Source organism: Corvus cornix, chromosome 13 (assembly GCF_000738735.6).
Source record: "Corvus cornix cornix isolate S_Up_H32 chromosome 13, ASM73873v5, whole genome shotgun sequence".
NCBI lineage: Eukaryota > Metazoa > Chordata > Aves > Passeriformes > Corvidae > Corvus > Corvus cornix.
The window spans coordinates 7,206,172-7,224,056 of record NC_046343.1 but is presented as its reverse complement, the minus strand read 5'-3'; the positions used below and the strand labels follow the sequence as shown (position 1 = coordinate 7,224,056).

The 17,885-nt window shown below is 52.9% G+C and overlaps 1 protein-coding gene across 4 annotated transcripts; it reads right to left on the bottom strand.

Annotated features, from left to right (window-relative positions):
• Positions 1-419: 419 nt before the first annotated feature.
• LOC104689585 (zinc-binding protein A33-like) lies at positions 420-6,337 on the bottom strand. Of its 4 annotated transcripts, none has more exons than XM_039559862.1 (7): positions 6,286-6,337; positions 5,404-5,678; positions 4,717-4,812; positions 2,865-3,098; positions 2,470-2,489; positions 1,590-1,705; positions 420-1,492 (listed from the first exon to the last, which is right to left on the bottom strand). In XM_039559862.1, exons 2-7 carry the CDS (start codon positions 5,674-5,676, stop codon positions 948-950), a joined length of 1,284 nt encoding a protein of 427 aa, XP_039415796.1. In that variant the 5' UTR covers positions 5,677-5,678; positions 6,286-6,337; the 3' UTR covers positions 420-947. The 4 variants fall into 4 exon arrangements, with proteins under 4 accessions (XP_039415796.1, XP_039415797.1, XP_019141675.1 ...); XM_039559863.1 differs by lacking the exon at positions 6,286-6,337 and adding an exon at positions 6,215-6,239; XM_019286130.2 differs by lacking the exon at positions 6,286-6,337 and adding an exon at positions 5,840-6,208.
• Between the last annotated feature and the right edge of the window lie 11,548 nt (positions 6,338-17,885).

Sequence of the window (17,885 nt, the reverse complement as noted above, 5' to 3'; positions counted from 1 at the left end):
GGGTAGTGCTGCCAGCAGGACCACAGGGGCGCTGACAGGAAAAGAGCCACATTCTTGCTGAATTTGGCAAGAAATAGGACTTGGCATTTTTCACATGTAAAAATCTTTAAGACCCAGCCAGGCCAGAGATCGCCAAATCTTAAAACACTGTAGCCCAAGAACAGGGCTAGGCTCAGAGGACCTCTCTCCCTTGTTCTCAAAGAGCAGATGATGAAAAGCCACTGCAAGATGTGCAGGGAGTGCTTCAAGGAACTATATGGGAGCAATGGCTCTTTTAAGCCTCCTGTGCTGCAGGCACAGAAGAGCCAGGGCTGGAGCAGGGGTCCTGGGGGCTTCTCGGTGCCCCCAGGCTGTGCCACACCCCAGAGCAGCAGATCCCCCCCAGCACACAAGCCCCGAGCAGGCGCAGCAGGCACCACCTTGTTTCTAATGAGCTTTAATAGTGACCGAGGGGAGGGAGCAGCGCCACCATCCCTGGGCTGTGCACCGGGCTCCCTCTGCTGCCCTGCCCCGGGAAGCTCTTCCAGCAGACGATGCCCATGGTCGCGGATGTGGAGTTCAGAGGCAACCGATGGTACCCCAGGACCGCTGCCCTCCTCCACGGGGCTATTGGTGGGAGCTCAGAGAGGCAGGAGGTGCCAGCAACCCACAGCCACCTCCCCTGCAGCCCCGTGGCTGCTGTTACTGAACTGTGCTGTGCTCAGGAATGGGAACCTGTTCTTCTAGGAGTGCCAGGAACCCCTGTGAATGCCTTGTGGCAACTACACCCATGGCATAGGGAAGGGAGGGCAGACAGGACCTGGGAAGAGACTCATCCCCTTCCTTCCTCCCAAAACTGAAACCAAAACAGCTCCTCCAACACCCAGCAAGGTTTGCATGTGCAGAACTGGCTGCCAGTGCAGCCCCAGGCCGGAGCCAGGCTGGTGCCCCCAGCACACCCTGGTTCATCACAGGGCCAGGTGGCAGAGCCGCATGGGCTCCATGTTGTCCCTCCCGTCGCTGAAGCAGGTGCTGAAGAAGGGGCAGTATCTCTTTGCAGAGACCTGGTGGAAGGTGAAGAGGTGGGACATGTCCCCAGCATCAAAGAAGGTGACAGTGCCCTCCTGGCAGTCCAGAAAGACACCCACTTTCCGTGGGGGCTGGCGGGGAGTCAGGCGCACCCAGGGGGTGGCAGTGGCCCAGTACTCCATCCTGTTCCGCAGGCGAAGTGTCCAGTAGCCATTCTCTGGGCACAGCTTGACCTTGGCTGCCCGGTCCACAGTGTCAGCAGCCACCCCCAGGTCCCACTTGGTTTTGCTGCCCACCCAGACCTCCCAGTAGTGCTGGCCGCTGTCAAAGGCCTGCGAGCCCAGGACATTGACGCACTGACGGAAGCGCCGAGGGCTGATGGGGACAGGCTGGGCTCGATTCCTCTCTGTCACTGCTGTCAGGTCTCTGGAGAAGACCAGGTTGGGGTGGGCTGACTCAGGGTCAAAGGTGAGTGGGGCGGGAGCTGTGGAGACATCAAGCATGGCATTTTACCAGCTGCATATTCCCTCTGCAGAGCATCCCTGGCCCACCACACCCATCCCTCACGGCAATGTGCTCACCGGGGCAGATGGAGCGCAGCATCTGCCTCCAGAAGATGTACTGCAAGGGGCCGCTGTGGCTGTCCCTGTAGTGCTGCAGGTCCAGGGCAGGCTGGGTCTCAACACGCACCGAGGGCCTGGGGCAGAGAGAGGCAGGCAGGGTCAGTCCCTCTGCTGAGCCACTGCCAACGCAGGCAGGAAAAGCACAGGCAGGGCTGCAGGACACTGCTGCATGTGACAGATTTGGTAAAGATGGGATACAAACACCTCTGGCAGCTGCTCGCTCTGCCTGATGCAGCTCTGCCCGCAGTGAAGTGAGTGGCTCAGGGCAGGGGTGTCCAAGATAGAGCCAGCAGCACCACTCGTGCAGCAGGGACTCCTGGCAAACCCACGCCCAGCACACCCAACAGGATTCCTGCATGGCTGAACAGGCCGGGCCTGTGGAGTCAGGCTGCATCCGGGAGGGGACATGGACACGTTCCCTGTGGCAGTTCCGGCCCTCAGCTACTCCCAGCCTCTGACAAACCTGCACCTCAGAGTCAGTTTTGCAGCCCCATGAGTAATAAGAAGCTAAGAAAGAGCACGGAGAAGACAAAGCACCCAAAGTTTGTGTCATCAGCCTTGTTCCCTCTTGCAGCATGCATGGCTGCTGCACCCATCCCAAACCACCATGTCTCCTCTATCCACTCGTCCCACCATCTCAACATGTAGGGTGCGCCCTGGGAAGAGCATCCAATGTATGCTGGGGACCAGCCTCCACCTTGCACTGCACCAGCACCTTCCTGAGCAATTTGTGACGCTTTAAAAACTTGAGATAAAGTGCCTCTCACATGTGGTCCCAGCCAGGGACTAAGATAAGCTCCTGAAAAGAGAATCAGCTTCTTTCATGCCAGACACATACCTGATATCCAGGCTCTCCACCTGCAGTGAGAAGCAGAGAGAATTAGCAGTCACTCTAATTCATGCAGCTGCACAAATAAGCTCCTTGTCCTGCCTCCTGCAGCCACACAGCACAGAGAGGAAACCAAGCTACCAGGATCTGCATCCTGGGGAAAACTGACTGGACACTTGGACAGAGAAGGAGTAAAGGCTCCCAAGACCCACCACGTCTGAGATCACTGTATCCCTTATGGCAAAAGTCTCCACACTCCAAGGGATTGGGCAGTTAATCCAGAGGGATGGCAGTGAGAACACCTTTCGGGTACAGCCTAGTGCTGTCATTTAAGACTCTCCCATCCCAATTTCAGATCCTGCAACATCCCTCATCCTCCTGCCAGGGCCAGCCGAGCATCTCACCTCCAGCAGTGACACATCTTCCATCTTGCTCAGGGTCTGCTTGACGTGCTCGATGTCCCTCTGCAGCACTGCTATCCCCTCCTCCAGCTGGCCAACGTGCCTGTGCAGCCGTGCCAGTGACTGCTCCTCCTTGTCACCCAGCTCTGCCAGCACAGCTCTCTCCGCTTCCTCCAGGATCTGATGAAGGCGAGCAAACTCAGCCCGAATCTTGAAGTTCAGCTCCCCAGACACTTTCTGAGCAGAGGGAGGAGGCAGAAGGTGAGTCCAACAGCTAAAACACGCAAGTAGGTGCACCAGATGGCTGGGCCTGTTACTCTGCTGACAGAGCCCTGGAAATCTGAGCTTTAGACACAGCCGTGACATTTTGGATGGAGAACAAGACACAGGGACAACTTTCGAGGCTGCAGAGCCAAAGAAAAAAAACCCCACAAACCCAAAAAACCAGATCCACCAAAGGCTTGGTCACCGTAACTAGGAATCCCCACACACAGCCACAGCCCTCTCCCACACCACCAGGAATTTGCCTGTGGGCAAGACTGGAGCTCTTTAAATTTTGTGGAGCTGCAGACTCAGCTGTTCAGGTTAGTTTGGATTTATTTCACAGCGTTCCAGACCCTGAGCAGAGCTGCCTGACGGGCGAGCTGCATAAACTAATCTCTGTCATTAAGGCTGATAAAATCCTATTCAGCTCTATCCAGAGGTCATATTTTTCCAGTTGTTTACTCGCCAGCCAACCTTGTTGTGTTCTCGCTACCTTCCTGCCTGTTTACAAGAGACAGCCAATGACTTCTTATTTTCCTTAAATCTTTAAGCTTTTAATCTCCAAGTGCAACCTTAGCCCTCATTACTTTCTCAAGGAGCGCTTCCTGAAGCGTACATCCCTTCCTCCCCACAGGAAACCCACCTCCCTCAGAGATGTGAAGCTTCACCAGACTCCCTTTGCTCTAGCAGGTGCTTGTGCTGACACACCAGAACCACAGAGGAGGTACAGGGCCTCCCTGTTCAGATCAGTGATTTGCTCCCCTACTCTTGAGACACCTCTTAGCTCTTGCACAGCAACAGGACAACATGTGCTTATTTGCTAATACTGCTTCATTATCTCAAAGGTCTATTCCATACCTGGCAAGAGGATAGAGGTTTGAAATGGTGCAGGCTGTGGGATCAGAGGCTCCAGTCAGAAGACAGTGGTTCTTTTCCCCTCTCAGTTTTATCTCATCCCTGAACTACTTCTATTTTCCTTAAACTCACCTTCCTTGGCTTTTAATGCTTTTATGACACCCAAGAAAGCAGCACAGTCAGGCAGTAGCTGTTCTCACTTCATGGATTTGTACAAATGGGCAGCCTGGACCTCTCAAGCCCATGGAGAGCACTCGGGCTCCTCATTCACCTCAGAGCTTCACAGTGAATCCCAACACCGTCCGTGTGACAAGGCCACCACTTTTGCAGTGCCAACCCTGCCACTGACACAGTTCCTTCAGCTTTGCTGCCATCCCTTCTGACATGAGAGGATTTCAGAGCTGCCAAGAGTTAATGCTCTCCCAAAGAGGCAGCACTGCAGGGCCAGAGCAGGCTGCCCACAGCTCTCACCACTCACCATGTCTCAGCTCTGCTGCACCAACGCACTTTGTAAACACTGCCTTAAAGAGTGCTTAATGCTCCTCCCAAAACCTCTGCTGAATATCCAGCAGTGATGAACTTGGGCCTACACGCAGGGGAGTTTGTGTGGATCCCCAGAGCTACTCAACTAGATTTTTACAGGAAGCTGAGCTAAACTTCAGCTGAAGTGATACACACATCCTCTGTAAACACTGCCCCAGAAGCTGCCTGAAGAGCAGCTCCCACAGGGTATTACCGTCAGGCTGCAGATGTCCTCCTGTGTCACACGCTTCCTCTGCAGCAAGTTCTCCATCTCCTTCTGACGAGCTTGCAAAGCATCTTCCAGGTGCTTCTGCAGGAGCAAGGAAAAGAAGGTAAGGAGGCCATTTCACCACTCTGCTGTGATTCAGGAGCAGTCCCAATTCCTAGGGTCAGCATCAGGAGACTGCAACATGATCTCATATAAAGGCTGTAAGGGGAAGCAAGCACCTGATGCACAGCCCTGAGAATTATATATGTGTGCATGTAATGAATCCAATTTATTTTGAAGACTGGGAGCTCCAGCCTGGGATATCTGTTTGCACAAGCTTTAAACACTGTGATTTATGAACTGAGTTGTGCAGGGACTGTCCCCTCAAGCAGAGCACCTGGCACAAGCAGCCCTCGCCCCTGGCCACATGGTCCCTCAGTGAGAAACAACAAAGCTGTGGTTGGAATTGGACACAGCAGTGAGGGAAACTAATGCAAAAGAAAGTGTTCAAAAGACAGAGAGCTGTAAGGAAATAGGGAGAGGGACTTATCAGGAAGAGACACATATGTCACTGCACTTGGGTCAGATAAGGCTTCACAGTGGGTGAACTGCCTGTGGGAGGAGGGGCTGGTGGCTGCACAGGGCTCACGTGGCACCTGTCCCCTTCTTCCCAGCCTAGCAGAAGCCGCTCACCTGCATCCTGTGCTGGTGCTCCTCGGAGCCGCAGCGCCGCACCTTCTCCACCAGCCCCGAGAGAAGGTAGTGCGTGCGGAAGGCGCGGCTGGGGAACTTGCGGCGGCACTGCGGGCAGGAAGGGACGTGGGCGCAGCTCTCCCAGTATTCCTGGATGCAGCCCTTGCAGAAGTGGTGCATGCAGTCCAGCATGACGGGCTCGCTGAAGAGCTCGCAGCAGATGGCACAGGTCAGCTCCTCCCGCAGGCTCCGGTCCTGGCTCCTGCCGGCCATCCCTGCGGCACACAGGTCCCACCCTGAGTTTCCTGCCACCAGCACACACAAATCCCCATCCCTCTGGGCTTCTGCCTCTCCTCCGCTCCGGGGCAGGGCTTGGTTACCAAACCTCGGGCGGGAGGCACAGGACCTGCCCAGGCGCTGCACTGGGTGTACGCACCGCTGGAAAGCCCCGCATTACGGAGCGGCCCCGGCCGAGGGTCACTCCCTTTGCAGGGTAAAAACTTTCAGTTTCCCGTCACTTCAGCAAACCTGCTCGGTGCGTCTGACAGGGCCCGGCCTTGTATCCCCACAGGGCCTCAGCGCAGCGGCCACCCGGCCCGAGGGCTGCCAGCACCCACCCACATCCCGAGCAGCTCCAGGGCCGACGCAGCACCAGCGCTGCCGCGTGCGGTGCCCCTTCGGCTCGACGGTGCGCACCGCCCGCTCCCCTGGGCGCAGCCCCGGCCCCCCACCAGCCCGGGGACCCCACCGTGCGACATCACTTAGTTTAGTTTAGTTTGGTCCGGTCTAATCTAATCTAATCTAATCTAACCCAGTCCAGTCCAGTCCAGTCCCGTCCCGTCCCGTCCCGTCCCGTCCCGTCCCGTCCCGTCCCTCTCTCACCTCCGACCCTCCGAACTCGGGGTCTCAGCCACGCCCCGCCCCGCCCCGCCCCTCCTGCGGACTGACGCCCGCCCTGACCAATCACCGCGCGGATACGCCGCGCGCCCGCCCGCTCATTGGGTGGGATCCCGCGGAGGGGGCGGGGCGGGGCTCCGGCATGTGACGCGGTCACGTGCGAGGGCGCCGGGCCGGCTGCGGGGGCTTCAGGCGGGAGTGGGACTGGATTGGACCGGACCTGACCGGACTGGACTGGACTGGACTGGACTATCCCGGACTGTCCCGTCCCTTTACTGCCCGTATACTGCCCCTTTACTGCCCCTGCACCTCCCCTGCACTGGCCTTACACTGTCCTTACGCTGTCCTGCACAGTCTCGCCGTGCCCCTGCACCGGCCTGCGCTGCGCACATCCCGCCCCACTGCTGCATTCAGTAAAGAGCACAGAAATGAGCTCCGAGCAAAAGCCTCCCTCTCTCTCCCCTGCTCATGGTACCTTCAGAACACAGCTCTGGCCAACGCTTTGGGGTCACTGCCTTGGGTTGCCTCAGAAATCACGAGGGCTGTGAGCTTGTTAGCCGAAGAAAGAAAGAAGGAAGGGTTTTCATCCTTGTGTGGCCACCTGATGATGATCCCTGTGGTGTTGTGGGAAGTGATGGACGCTGGTGGACATGTGACAAAAATCACAAGAACTTTCAATACTGGAAGTAAAAGCAAGTAAAACTGAAAGGAGTGGGGACACAGGGACTCACAAGAGCTGCACAGACTACCTGTCTCCTTCCTAACCACCATTAGAACCAGAGCATGCCCCCAAAAGGGCAATGTGCCAGGCACTGTCTGGCTACTGCCCTCCTCCTCCTGGTGCTCTGTTTTCTCATTAGAGCAGTGCAATTAGTGCAGAAAGTATTTTTGCCCATCTTCGTTTGCTTGTCTGAGAGATTTTCCCAGCCTTTTTCTTGCGCTGTACGTGCTTGGTCACTGGCATGTGGCCACAGCAGCCCTGCCTGCAGGCATTGGCCTCTGCCTTGTCCCCAGCCCCTCATGGTCACACGCTCAGCCACAGCCCCATGTTGATGTTTGGACTTGGCACATCACTGAGTGCATGAGGAGCAATCAGTCGTGGGGAATGTTGGCCATGGGCAAGTGAGGTGCACCCCTTGGCCTCTGGGTGGCCAAGCAAGTGACATCCATGGACACCAACAAGGTCAAGCCATGGCCAACTGGGCTGGCAGCTCCCACAGAGTTATTGTGGGGGCTCAGGACTGCTCCAGCTCGCTGAGCAAGGCAGTGGTTGGCTGCACACTCCTGTCCCAGTACCCATGGTGGCTCTGGAACAGGGATGCTCAGCCCTCACTGCTCACTGGGCACTGGGGGACAAGAACTCACTGGGCAGGGATTGTTTCCAACAGGCTGAGCCTGCTCTTATTGCTGCCCTTTTATCCTTTTCACTGCACAACACAGAAGAGTGCCCCTGGGAATATTGCTAGGACGATGACACTGGGACCTAGGGATGACACAAGGATCCAGGGATGCCTGAACAATCTCCTCTTAGCTGTGACTTCAGGCAGCAAAACCTCAGTCCCCACATTTAGAGCTTTGTGCTTCTACTAGGCTGGCTCTCACCCTGGGAGCAGTGCCAGTGCCGGCCCAACACAGCGGGAGAGCGGCTGGTGTTACCTCCCATCCTCCTGCCACGTGCCAGCAATCCTGAGAAGCAGCTGGCTTTGAACTTGTGGATTTTGGATGGGAGCTGAATCATCTGCTTAGGTGCATCCTTTTGAGAGGGAAATGGCTTTGTCGTCTTTGTCCAGCCTCTGATCTCCCAGCTTTGCCACCATTCATTCAGGTGACATTATAAACTATGCACAGACACACAGATGATCAAGACAAGATGCCAGCACAGGACATACAGCCCAGGATGCTTCTCCCTCACCTGTTGCAGCACCATGATCTTTTATTTGTGAGGCTCTGCAGAGAGGTAAAAGCATCAATAATTGCTTTTTAGCAGAGATCTGGAATGTGCTGCAAAAGGTTATGTTCCCCCAGCAGCCCAAGCCAACAGTGCTGGGAGATATCCCTGTGAATCAGCATCTGTGCTGTGGTCAGAGCTCATCCCTCCCCATTATGGAGCCCAGGAGGTGACAGCCTCCCCGGGGCACCTGTAGGCCCATTGTTTGCAGAGGCTGTAGCTGGATAACTGAAGCTTCACCCTGAAACAGCAGAATTTGGGATAGCTCAGCTGATGTCGAACATCCCCATCAGCTCCCCTTTTAGCCCCAGCTGGAGCCTAGTCCTGGTCCCTCTGTGCAGTGTGAACAGCAGGAGCATCCCCGTGGCATGGCACGAGGCTGGGCAGTGCCAGCAGATACCCTGCCCAGGACTGGCACAGGGCTGTGGGATGCTGCTCTCATGGAACAGATGTTCTGCACCAGGGTGTGGAGCTGCAGGACATCCTTCAGCACCCAACAGAGTCCTGGACCCCTTGATGTATAGGTTTTCCCAAATAACACCCCTTGCTGCCAACAGAACCTGTTGCCTATGCAAAATTGCTTATTTCCATCTTTGCAGGTTTGAACTGCAAATGTAGATTTCGGAGCCAAAGGAGGAGTGGCACCAGTTTACCATGAGCTGCACTAATCCGTCAATCCAAGAAGAAAGTTCTAACACAGATGGGGATGTCCTTGTCATGGCCATTTCACTTTCTGGGACATCAGCTACAAGGTCTAAAACTAGCAGTGAATGGCAGTCATTTCCCAATGAACACATCTCCCATCTGGGGATTGAAAACACATACCCGAGCGTCCCCTGGTCTCGGATTCCTGTTTAAGTGCTCCTGGCATCTCCTTCCTTTCAGCACTCACTTCAGTTGGCAATGTAATGTTTTTCTTTCTTTTTTTAGCATATCCCTCTCGGGAGGCTCCAAGATCTGGGCTGGGACCTGAGAACGCTGTGTTTGGAGAATTTGATTATGCACTGGGGAAATGAAGGATAACATGGATTGGGAAGAGTTTGGCTCAAAGCACATGGATTGGGTCCAAAACTCTTCACCGTTCTCTGTTCCATGCAGTAAATATGTATTCTTGGAGATGGGTGTCAGAGGAACTGTTTGGCCTTGCAGGAGCCTTGAGGGGGATGAAGTGGGAAGTGCAATGGGTCCAGCTTCTGGGGAGCTTCCCTGGGGTCTCAATGAAACACGAGAGGAAGGGGGAGCAGCTGCTGACCCAGTGTCAGTCCCTTGTGTCGGCTCTCCAGATGCAGGCAGGGAAGCTCCACTGGAGACAAGAAGCTTTGCATTTTGATTTCCCTGTTTTGCTTTGGTTAGAGTGCAAATACAACCCGAGGACTTTGATTCCTCTGGATCCTGCTCTCCTGGAGTCTCTCCTGGAGGATCCTGTGGCTCTCCCTGAGCACTGACCAGCCCTGGGGCAGGGGAGGGGCAGAGGGGTGAATTGGGGTTGATCTTTTCCATGTGCTGACCTGGACAGGCCCCAGGGGAAGGACTCTATGAGGTGAGGATGGGGCAGCTTGAAGCCAGCCCTTCCCACTGCCCTTGGCATCTCTGGTCAGGAAGGAGTGGGGTGCTGCTGGTCCAGGAGAGATCCCCAGACTCCCCATGTCCCCAAAAGCAGGCTGCATCCCAGGAAGCTTTGCTTCTGAGGGCTCCTGCCAGCTTTTTCCTGTGCTGAGACCAGGAGGGGGAAGAAGTGGAATGGGATTGTTGTAAACAGAAAGAAAAGAGTCAAAGAAGAAGGGATGAGGTAAATCAAGGTAATAGCAGCATCACTGCTAATGGATATTACACTTCCCTCCGTGACCTCAGCTGCAGGGACATGATTTAGAGGCCTCGGTTAGAAAGGCGAGCAGGAAATGAAGCAATGCTCTGAGATATGGTATCTTTGGATAAATAGCTGCAGGAGGAAGGTGACCAGAGGTGGCCATTATTTGCCAATATTTTCTTCCCAGTCCCAAATGAATGATATTGCTATTTTGCTAAAGCCAGAGCCTTCAAGGCTTAAGAGCCTCTGAAGATGTCTGACCAGCCCCAAATACCCCCATGAAATGGCAGCCACGGTCCAGGTAAGAGCCCTGTAGAGATGGCAAGAGGTGTTGAGTAGGTTCAAACCATCCTAAACGTGCCATGAAAGGACCCACGTGAAGTGAGGGCAGGACTCTGGAAGTTTGTGTCATTTTTTCCCTCATGTATCCAGGAGAAGGGTTGGGGATCGGCATGGACAAATCCATCTCCTACTACATGGAGGTAGGGAAACAAGGTCTGGAATAGGCAAAGGAGGATGAACATGGCCTAATTGTGGTGCTTTTTTTTTTCCCCCTGGGATGCTCAAATAACTCAATCCCAGGGGACCAGTTTCATGTGCTCCTGAACTTCTCAGCCCAGTGTCCCTCCCCAGGACTCCTCGTGTGAACCATCACAAGCAGGCCTGTCAGGCAGTCTGTCCTGCCCTGTGAGATTCCCCATGCCACCTCTCCAGGCAGCCAAGAATCCATCATGTTTGCATTCCACCAGCATCCTTCAGCTCCTCACACTCAGGCGCCAAAACCAGGAGATTTCTGCAAATATTAACATTTCTGGCTGCCGCTTGTTTGCCTGTTTACTCTGAGCTGTGCATGAAACCTCTCTGGTGCTCCACACGCAGCACGGGCTCGGCCAGAACAGCTTTGTCCTCTCAGCCTTCCCTGTGATGAGTTGTGTGTCAGCCCCCAGCCAACCTGCTGCTCATTGGGTGCAGGATTCCTGGAATGCTCTTCTCCTGCACTTGGATCTCTGGTTCATGGTGCTGAGCATTTGCAGATGTGCTAAGCTGCCTCTTCAAATCCTGAAGCATTTGCAGGTTTTGATTTTTAATGGTCTTTTAGGTTTCTGACCTCAGCTCTGTATAGGAGGGATGTCGGAAAACTCTTCATGACCTCATCTTACAAAAACAGGCTGGGCTGGCTTGGCTGCTCAGGATGCTGGAGTCTTTTCCATTAGCATCCACATTCCAGGGTCAGAACACAGTAGCCATGAAATCCACACCTGTGATCACATCACATCACATACCCAGATTGCTTTCTCCTGACTGGGCTGAGGCTGTTTACTATATTCATTACTTGCACTAAAGACATCTACAGAGCCCAGTTCTCTCCCTGATATCACATATTAAAGTCTTTAGTCCATTCTGTGGAAATAGAGAGAATTAATTTATCATCACACAGCCTTCAAAAGCCAAGGGACGCAGAAGATTCCACAAGAACAGTATTTCTCAGTGCAGCATTTCACACGCAGCATAGGTTATTGGGCATAAATGTCCCCCCTTGCTATTTATTTTGCACTTTGCTATCTGAGAAAGATGCAGATGTGCTCCAAAATCTCATTCATTTTGGAGAAACTCAGACTCCACACTGCCTGCAGCTCAGCAGCCTTAGCCTGGAGGCACCTCCTGTGCTCCCAAGAGGATATAAAAGCAGCTCTTTACAACCTTCTCCCTCTGTTCTACTTCTCCTCCTTCCACTTTCTTACAGCCACACACTGAAAGCCGGAGCCAGAGTATCACCAAAGCGGTCACCAGAAACAAAATGAAAGAAATTCAGTTGCCATTGAGCAAGATAACCATCTCCCTTAAAGAAAATAATTGAAGTGGCTGTACCTTTGTTAAAAAATCTGAAAGATCTGCACAGAGATTTTCCTTCTGGAGCTGTCACCATAACAACGAATGTTTGCAAAGGATGCAATGGGGAGGGAGCAGGGAGAGATGTGCCCTTGGTAAGCACAGAGTGCCATGCCCGGCTACGCAGCCGATGGCCACAGGTGATGCCAAGGATGAGGGGCAGGTCAGACCAGCATAGTCCTGGGAATATTGCACAGTCCTGGGAATATTGCACAAACCTGAGCTATTCCCAGTGTCTGTACTGGTGAGGTTGTGGCAGTGCTTGGTTGGGCAGCTGACTGCAACCCAAACCCTGTGTCAGAGCTGCCCTGAACAGTCCTGGGGCCAAGGCTGCCATGGGAGCCAGGCTGAAGCCGAGGCCAGGGGAAGGTGGTGGCCTTCAGGAGGCTGCAGCTCCTTCCTCTGGTTTTGGCAGTACAGTAAATACTGAGAGTGATAATCTTAGCACAGGAATGAGTTGATATTTTTCAAAGTCATGCCATTTGTTCCCCATACAAAGCTCACAAACTGATTTATTTGTAACAGGAGATGAGGAGGCTCCTTCCTACTCCTTTTTCAGGGCAATAAGCCAGGATACTGCCTTGCCCAGGACAGTTGTCAAAAGAGGGAATAACCCATCCTGAAAACACAGCACCAGGGCTCTTCTCCCTTTCCCCTTTCTCCAGCTACCTGGGCTGGCTGTGCTCCTCTGCTTTACTCTGCAAAATAACAATGTACACTCTCTGGTCCTGCATCTTCTGCCCAGATTGAATGTCACCCTGAAGGAGCGTGGTTTTCCCCATGGGAAGCTGAGCACTATGAGCTGCACCATTCGAAGGCACTGAGTGCTCCCAGAGGTAATGCTGTGCAAAGCCATTATTTCCCCTGATACCTTAAATATCTTAAATGCCTGGGGAGAAGTAAGTCTCTTCTCCCTCCCGCATGAAATGGCTTTCAAAGTAGATTTGCAGGCTCCAGACTCACCTCCCTCGTGTCTGGTGTGAGCTCTTCAGCGAAGGCAGAGAGGAAACTGCTCATCGAATAATAAATTGCAGGCACGCGCTCCCCTGAGCAGTTGTTTGGAAAGTGTCCCATATGCCTTGTGCCAAATTTGCTGGCCAGGGAAGCTCAGTGGTATTAGCATGTTCCAGTTAATTAGGGCTGTGAGTCGTCCTTTTCATCGCCCGGAAGAGCTGAGAGAAGGACAAACCCAGAGCACTGCCTTTATAAGGCTTTGTGCTTTCCAGCACCGTCTCTGCTCAGCTCGTGCGTGCTCTGCTCATACCCTGGGGACACAGCTCTTCCCCATGGGGCACTCGGTGCCATACCTATCTCTCAGTGTCAGACACTGGCTTGTAAGTCATGTTTCTGGGGAACAGGGAGCCAGATGGATTCCCAGCCAAATTCCTGGGTTTGTATCAGGAGTGGATCTGACCCTCCTGTGCTCAGACACTGCTGCCAGGCCAGCACTGCTGAGCTGAGCAAGACACAGGTAACCTGCTCCCTGCCCACAGCTGATATGGGTCCCCATATCAAAGAGGGAGTGAGGCAGTGAAGCAGCAAACACGATCCTGCTGCTGCTACGGTGGTGCTGAGCACTGGATCCCAACACCTGGAAAACTGGTGCCTTTTGGCAACACCAAGCTCATAGATGACAAACCATGCTCTGAGTTTTCCATCCATTTGCATCACTTTCATTCTTGACACTTTGGAAGAGTTTAGGCTGGGGCTGCCATCAGCCCATCCAGCTCTGCCGTTTCCCATCACACAATCCAGCATTTATAGCACTGTTTGTCATCTCAGGAGTGACAGACTGGGTACAAATTTCTTTGTGGGACTGTGAAGCAGGAGTATCCAGTCTGGGAGAACAAGAACCTGATGACAGAACATGCTGCCTAAATGAGATGGGCAGCTTAGAAAGAAATCCCATGGGGCAAAGTGGGAAAGCAGCTGCTACTGCTGCACATCCAAGCACCAGGTCCTCTGCTCCAGGGGTGAGTTTGCCAGAAAGAAGCATTTTTATCACTATTTTTATGTACAGAGAACTGAGATACATCAAATAATTTGCCCAAAGGCAGACAGGGAGTCTGTGATACACGGGGAAACATGTTCCAACCCCAAACCTCATCCATGTTTCTATTTTACCCAGACAACTGCTGGTCTACAACGTATCGTATTTTTGCAATCCTGGCCCTGAAGAGCTTATCTGACTGCAATTACCCTCTTCTGCAGAAGCTGTTTTCTACCTGGCTCAGTACACAAATAACAAGCAACAACCCTCTAATAAATTAACAAAGCTTTGAGTGCAGTGACTTGCAGAAATGGCATCTAAATACAGGGGCCAGTTCTGGGCTCAGCAGTGCTGATGTCTGCCTGGAGAAGCTGCCTGGAGTCCTTCTGTCCTGATGGGAGGATTGTCAAGGGGATTTTGTGTGTCAGAGTGAGATCCAGGGGTGGGAAGGGGATGGAAGGGGTAAACCCTCCTAGGCATTAATTAACTTAATGAAATGAGCCCTAGTGGGGCAGGAGCTGAGGTATGGTGATGTGTTCAGCAGGACAAATCCCATTAATCTTTTTCCATATGATCATCTCCTTCCTGTCTCACTGACCCTTATCCTGCAGACACACTCAACATCCCTGACTTCTGCCTGCCCTGAAGGAGAGCAGAGCTGTGGCAGTCCCAGGCCAGTCCCAGGCCAGCCCACACAGTTTGTCTCTCCTCCTGCTTCCCCAGTGCCTCTCACTGTGGTGTCAGATAGCTCAGATATTTTAGCCAAACCTCGTCCCCAATGGTGTCTCTGCTCCTTCACTAATTCCAGGAATGTTCACATGGGGACAAAAAACTGTTACGAAATGAGAATCTGCTTTTAAATTCAGAGAGGGTACAGACAGCTTTCTCCCCGCCTTCCCACCCCTGAGTCTCTTTGTGGCTAATTTAGTTCCCAAATGCATCAGACTCCCAAATGCACTGCATCCGTGAACTCCGGGGCTCAAATGGAAAAGGGGCTTTTGTGTTACCAAAACTTGCTGATACATTGGAGGCTGCTGAGGCAAACACAGGCATGACACCTCAGGAAGGAGCAGTGGAAATATTTTGGTTATATGCAGGTGGAATTAAACAGATGTTTAAAAAATGAAAAGCTGCTTTTTAAAGTATGTCACTGTTGCTGCTCCAGATGAAGCAAGATGAACTAGAGCATCTGGAAGCCTTGGTAACAGTTTTCTTAAAGATTCCTCCCAGGGAGTGAACAGATAATCCACCTTCCTTTTCTGACAGAAGTTAAGCTACAGCAGATGGCTTACAGCTGCAAGGTGGTCAGACTGAGGACCTGCCTGCTCACTGAGGCACAGCAGATTACAGACCAAAAGACAGCCCTCTTCTCTGCCCCATTTCTCAGCCTTTTGACATCATTTTTGCTCCCTGGAGTACAAAATTCATTGTTGTATTTCTCAGAAGCACGGGTGAGCAGACTCGCTTTTGCCTAATCAAAGCCCAGCCACTGGGAAAGGCTTTTGAGCTGCAAAGATCCTTTGAATGATCCCATCATGTCTGGAAGGACACGAGGCTCCTGGGACACCTGTGCAGGCATTTGTGTGTGAAAATACCCCAGGCTTGAGGTTACAACAGTGCATGCAGTGGGCCCTGGCATCTCTGCTCGGGGCTGCACAGCCTTCCACACCCCAGGACAATGTCAGGCACCATCTTTGTATTCTCCCGTCCTCCTCCTTTAGAGTGTTGCTGATTGGGGCTTGGAAGACCCTCAGCTGCTTTGGGATCTGTAAGCTGTGTGGGGAGGTTGTTTCACACCTTGGTGTTCAGACTGCTGCAGTTTGTGCCACGATTGCTCCTCTCAACCCACCAGGAGTGTGAGGGGTCTGGCACTGCAGCCCCTGGGTGTCCCTTCCCTGTGGAGGAGCCAAGGCTATGCTGCACTCGCTGCTGGCTGTAATTCTGTTGTAGCTGGGTGAGATTAGGCAGACTGGCAGGGAGCCTGTGTGTGTGGTGATGTAAGAAGAGCCTGGCTCCCAGGGACAGGGCTGGGGAGCACCAAGGGACCGGGAACCAAACTCCAGGTCGGTGGGTGCCAGTTGGGGTGACAGCCCAGGTGTGCTGAGAGCTCAAGTGTACCTTTCTGCACGGCTCTGTCTGGTCAAAGAGCTGAGCTGATGTTTTGGAGCACAGCAGGTTTTGGTGCTCCACTGGACCCCTTAGACCGTGGGAGAGGACATCTTGGGGACTTGCACTGACTAATCCATGATTTAAGAGTTTGCATTTGCTGTCATCCAGCAAACACCACGTGCCAAAAATGACTGGAATTCACCCCATCGTCCTGCTGAAGGTTCACAGCCTAGGGCTGCACAAATTTCTCTCCTGTCAATCACTGCCTTCTCCCCAGGCATCTTGTATCAGCCTGGGAAGGGAGGAGTGGGGAGCGGTAGCAAAGGAATCTGCGAACAAGCAAAAAAAAAAAATCTTACAAAGAAGAGAAAGGAGGAAAAAAATAATCTTGAGCAGAAATCAACCATCCACTGCTGTCAAGGACCCTGGAGAGGAGGAGTGTCCATCCACCAGGAACAGAGGGAATAACAAGCACCACTGATTTCCTCTTAGCCGCTCTTTGCCTCTCTCTGCAGACCACTGGGAGACAGCAATGGCTCTTTCCGAGCAGTTTTGTCATGTCCTGCTTCCCTCCACTCCCAGCTTTCCCAAGCAGCTAAATCAACAGCCTTAGGGAAAATGAAGGGGGAGAAGACATGAAACTCCCACAAAAATCCAGTTAGCACAGCTGGTGGATTTAATGCGTAGTCCTTTCCTTTCTGAAGGGGACACAGGGAGAGGAAGGATGGGACTTGTGAGGACTCTTGTCCAAATCTTGGGTTCAAGTGTCACTTTCCGTGTGATTTCAGGAATGTTCTCATTCCTCTTTTTCTGCTGAGCCATTGGAGTGTTTTCTTTTTCCTGGTGTATTGTGATTTTTTGGCACAAAAGGGTGGTTGAAAAGCCTCCCTGTTTCCGTTCTCACAAAGAAAAGGAGACCAAAGTTCACTGTGGGGGTAAAGAGCAAGACCCTGATAAAATTCCAGCTGTAGGTTCTCGAAGCCAAGGAGAGCTGTCCTTCTCCCCAGCCTGTGGGAGCATCTCCTAGCCCAAGTAAGCTACAAATTCACACCTTGCCCGAGTTAGAAATCCTATGCTAAGAACACATGACTTCTCCTTGAAGGCAATATCTTTGAACAGGTAGGACATATCTGTGCTTCTCTGCTTCCCTGTGTTGCCTTTAGAGTGCTTTCCTGGGCTCCAGAGAGCTTGGATTTTGCAGATTAGGACATGAGGATGCTGCTTTTGTGTCTTTCCCTCTTTCTTGCTTCAGGTGTGTGCACAGTGCTGAGCATCCTAAAATTGAGTCACTCAGTTTCCATATCCACAATGCATCAGACTCTGGAATCTGGCTCTGGAGCAGACCAAGCTCCTGCCAAGTGGCTAAAACTTTTCAGCATTACTTTTATCTGCATCTCAGTAGTCCCTGAAGTCCCATCCCACAGCTGAAGATTGCTCTGTGCACTGTGCAAACACGGAGGCAGAGGAGGGTGGAGGTTGGTCGGTGAAAGCTCTGCTGAGCTGCATGACCTGCAGGCCTCTTGCTGCAGGGGAGATCCCCCTCTGGACATGACAGTGCCAGTCCCAATGAGTTTAAAGCCTGAGGGGATGGGACAGCTGTGGAGTGAGGGCAGATAACACTTGCCCAGGTCCGTGGTATGGACGAGGAGCCTGCAGAGCTCCAGCTCCCAGCACTTCTCCCTGGAGGGGAAACTGGATGTGGTGGAAAAGCTTCTCTCTGCTCGGTGCAAGAAGCCCCTCAGTGGCTGAACACTGTATAAACAGCAGCAGCACGCTCCCTCCCCCTTTCCATTGCTGTTTGTTAAACACACGCTCTCTGCCTTTCTCTCATTCAGAAGCGA

Bases quoted from the DNA above. Each gene is read 5' to 3' on its own strand.
- LOC104689585 (XM_039559862.1), bottom strand. From the start codon at position 5,676: ATGGCCGGCAGGAGCCAGGACCGGAGCCTGCGGGAGGAGCTGACCTGT. The intron at 1,706-2,469 runs GTATGTGTCTGG...TCTCTGCCCCAG, and splicing joins GTGGAGAGCCTGGATATCAG to GCCCTCGGTGCGTGTTGAGA. The intron at 1,493-1,589 runs GTGAGCACATTG...ATGTCTCCACAG, and splicing joins GCTGCGCTCCATCTGCCCCG to CTCCCGCCCCACTCACCTTT.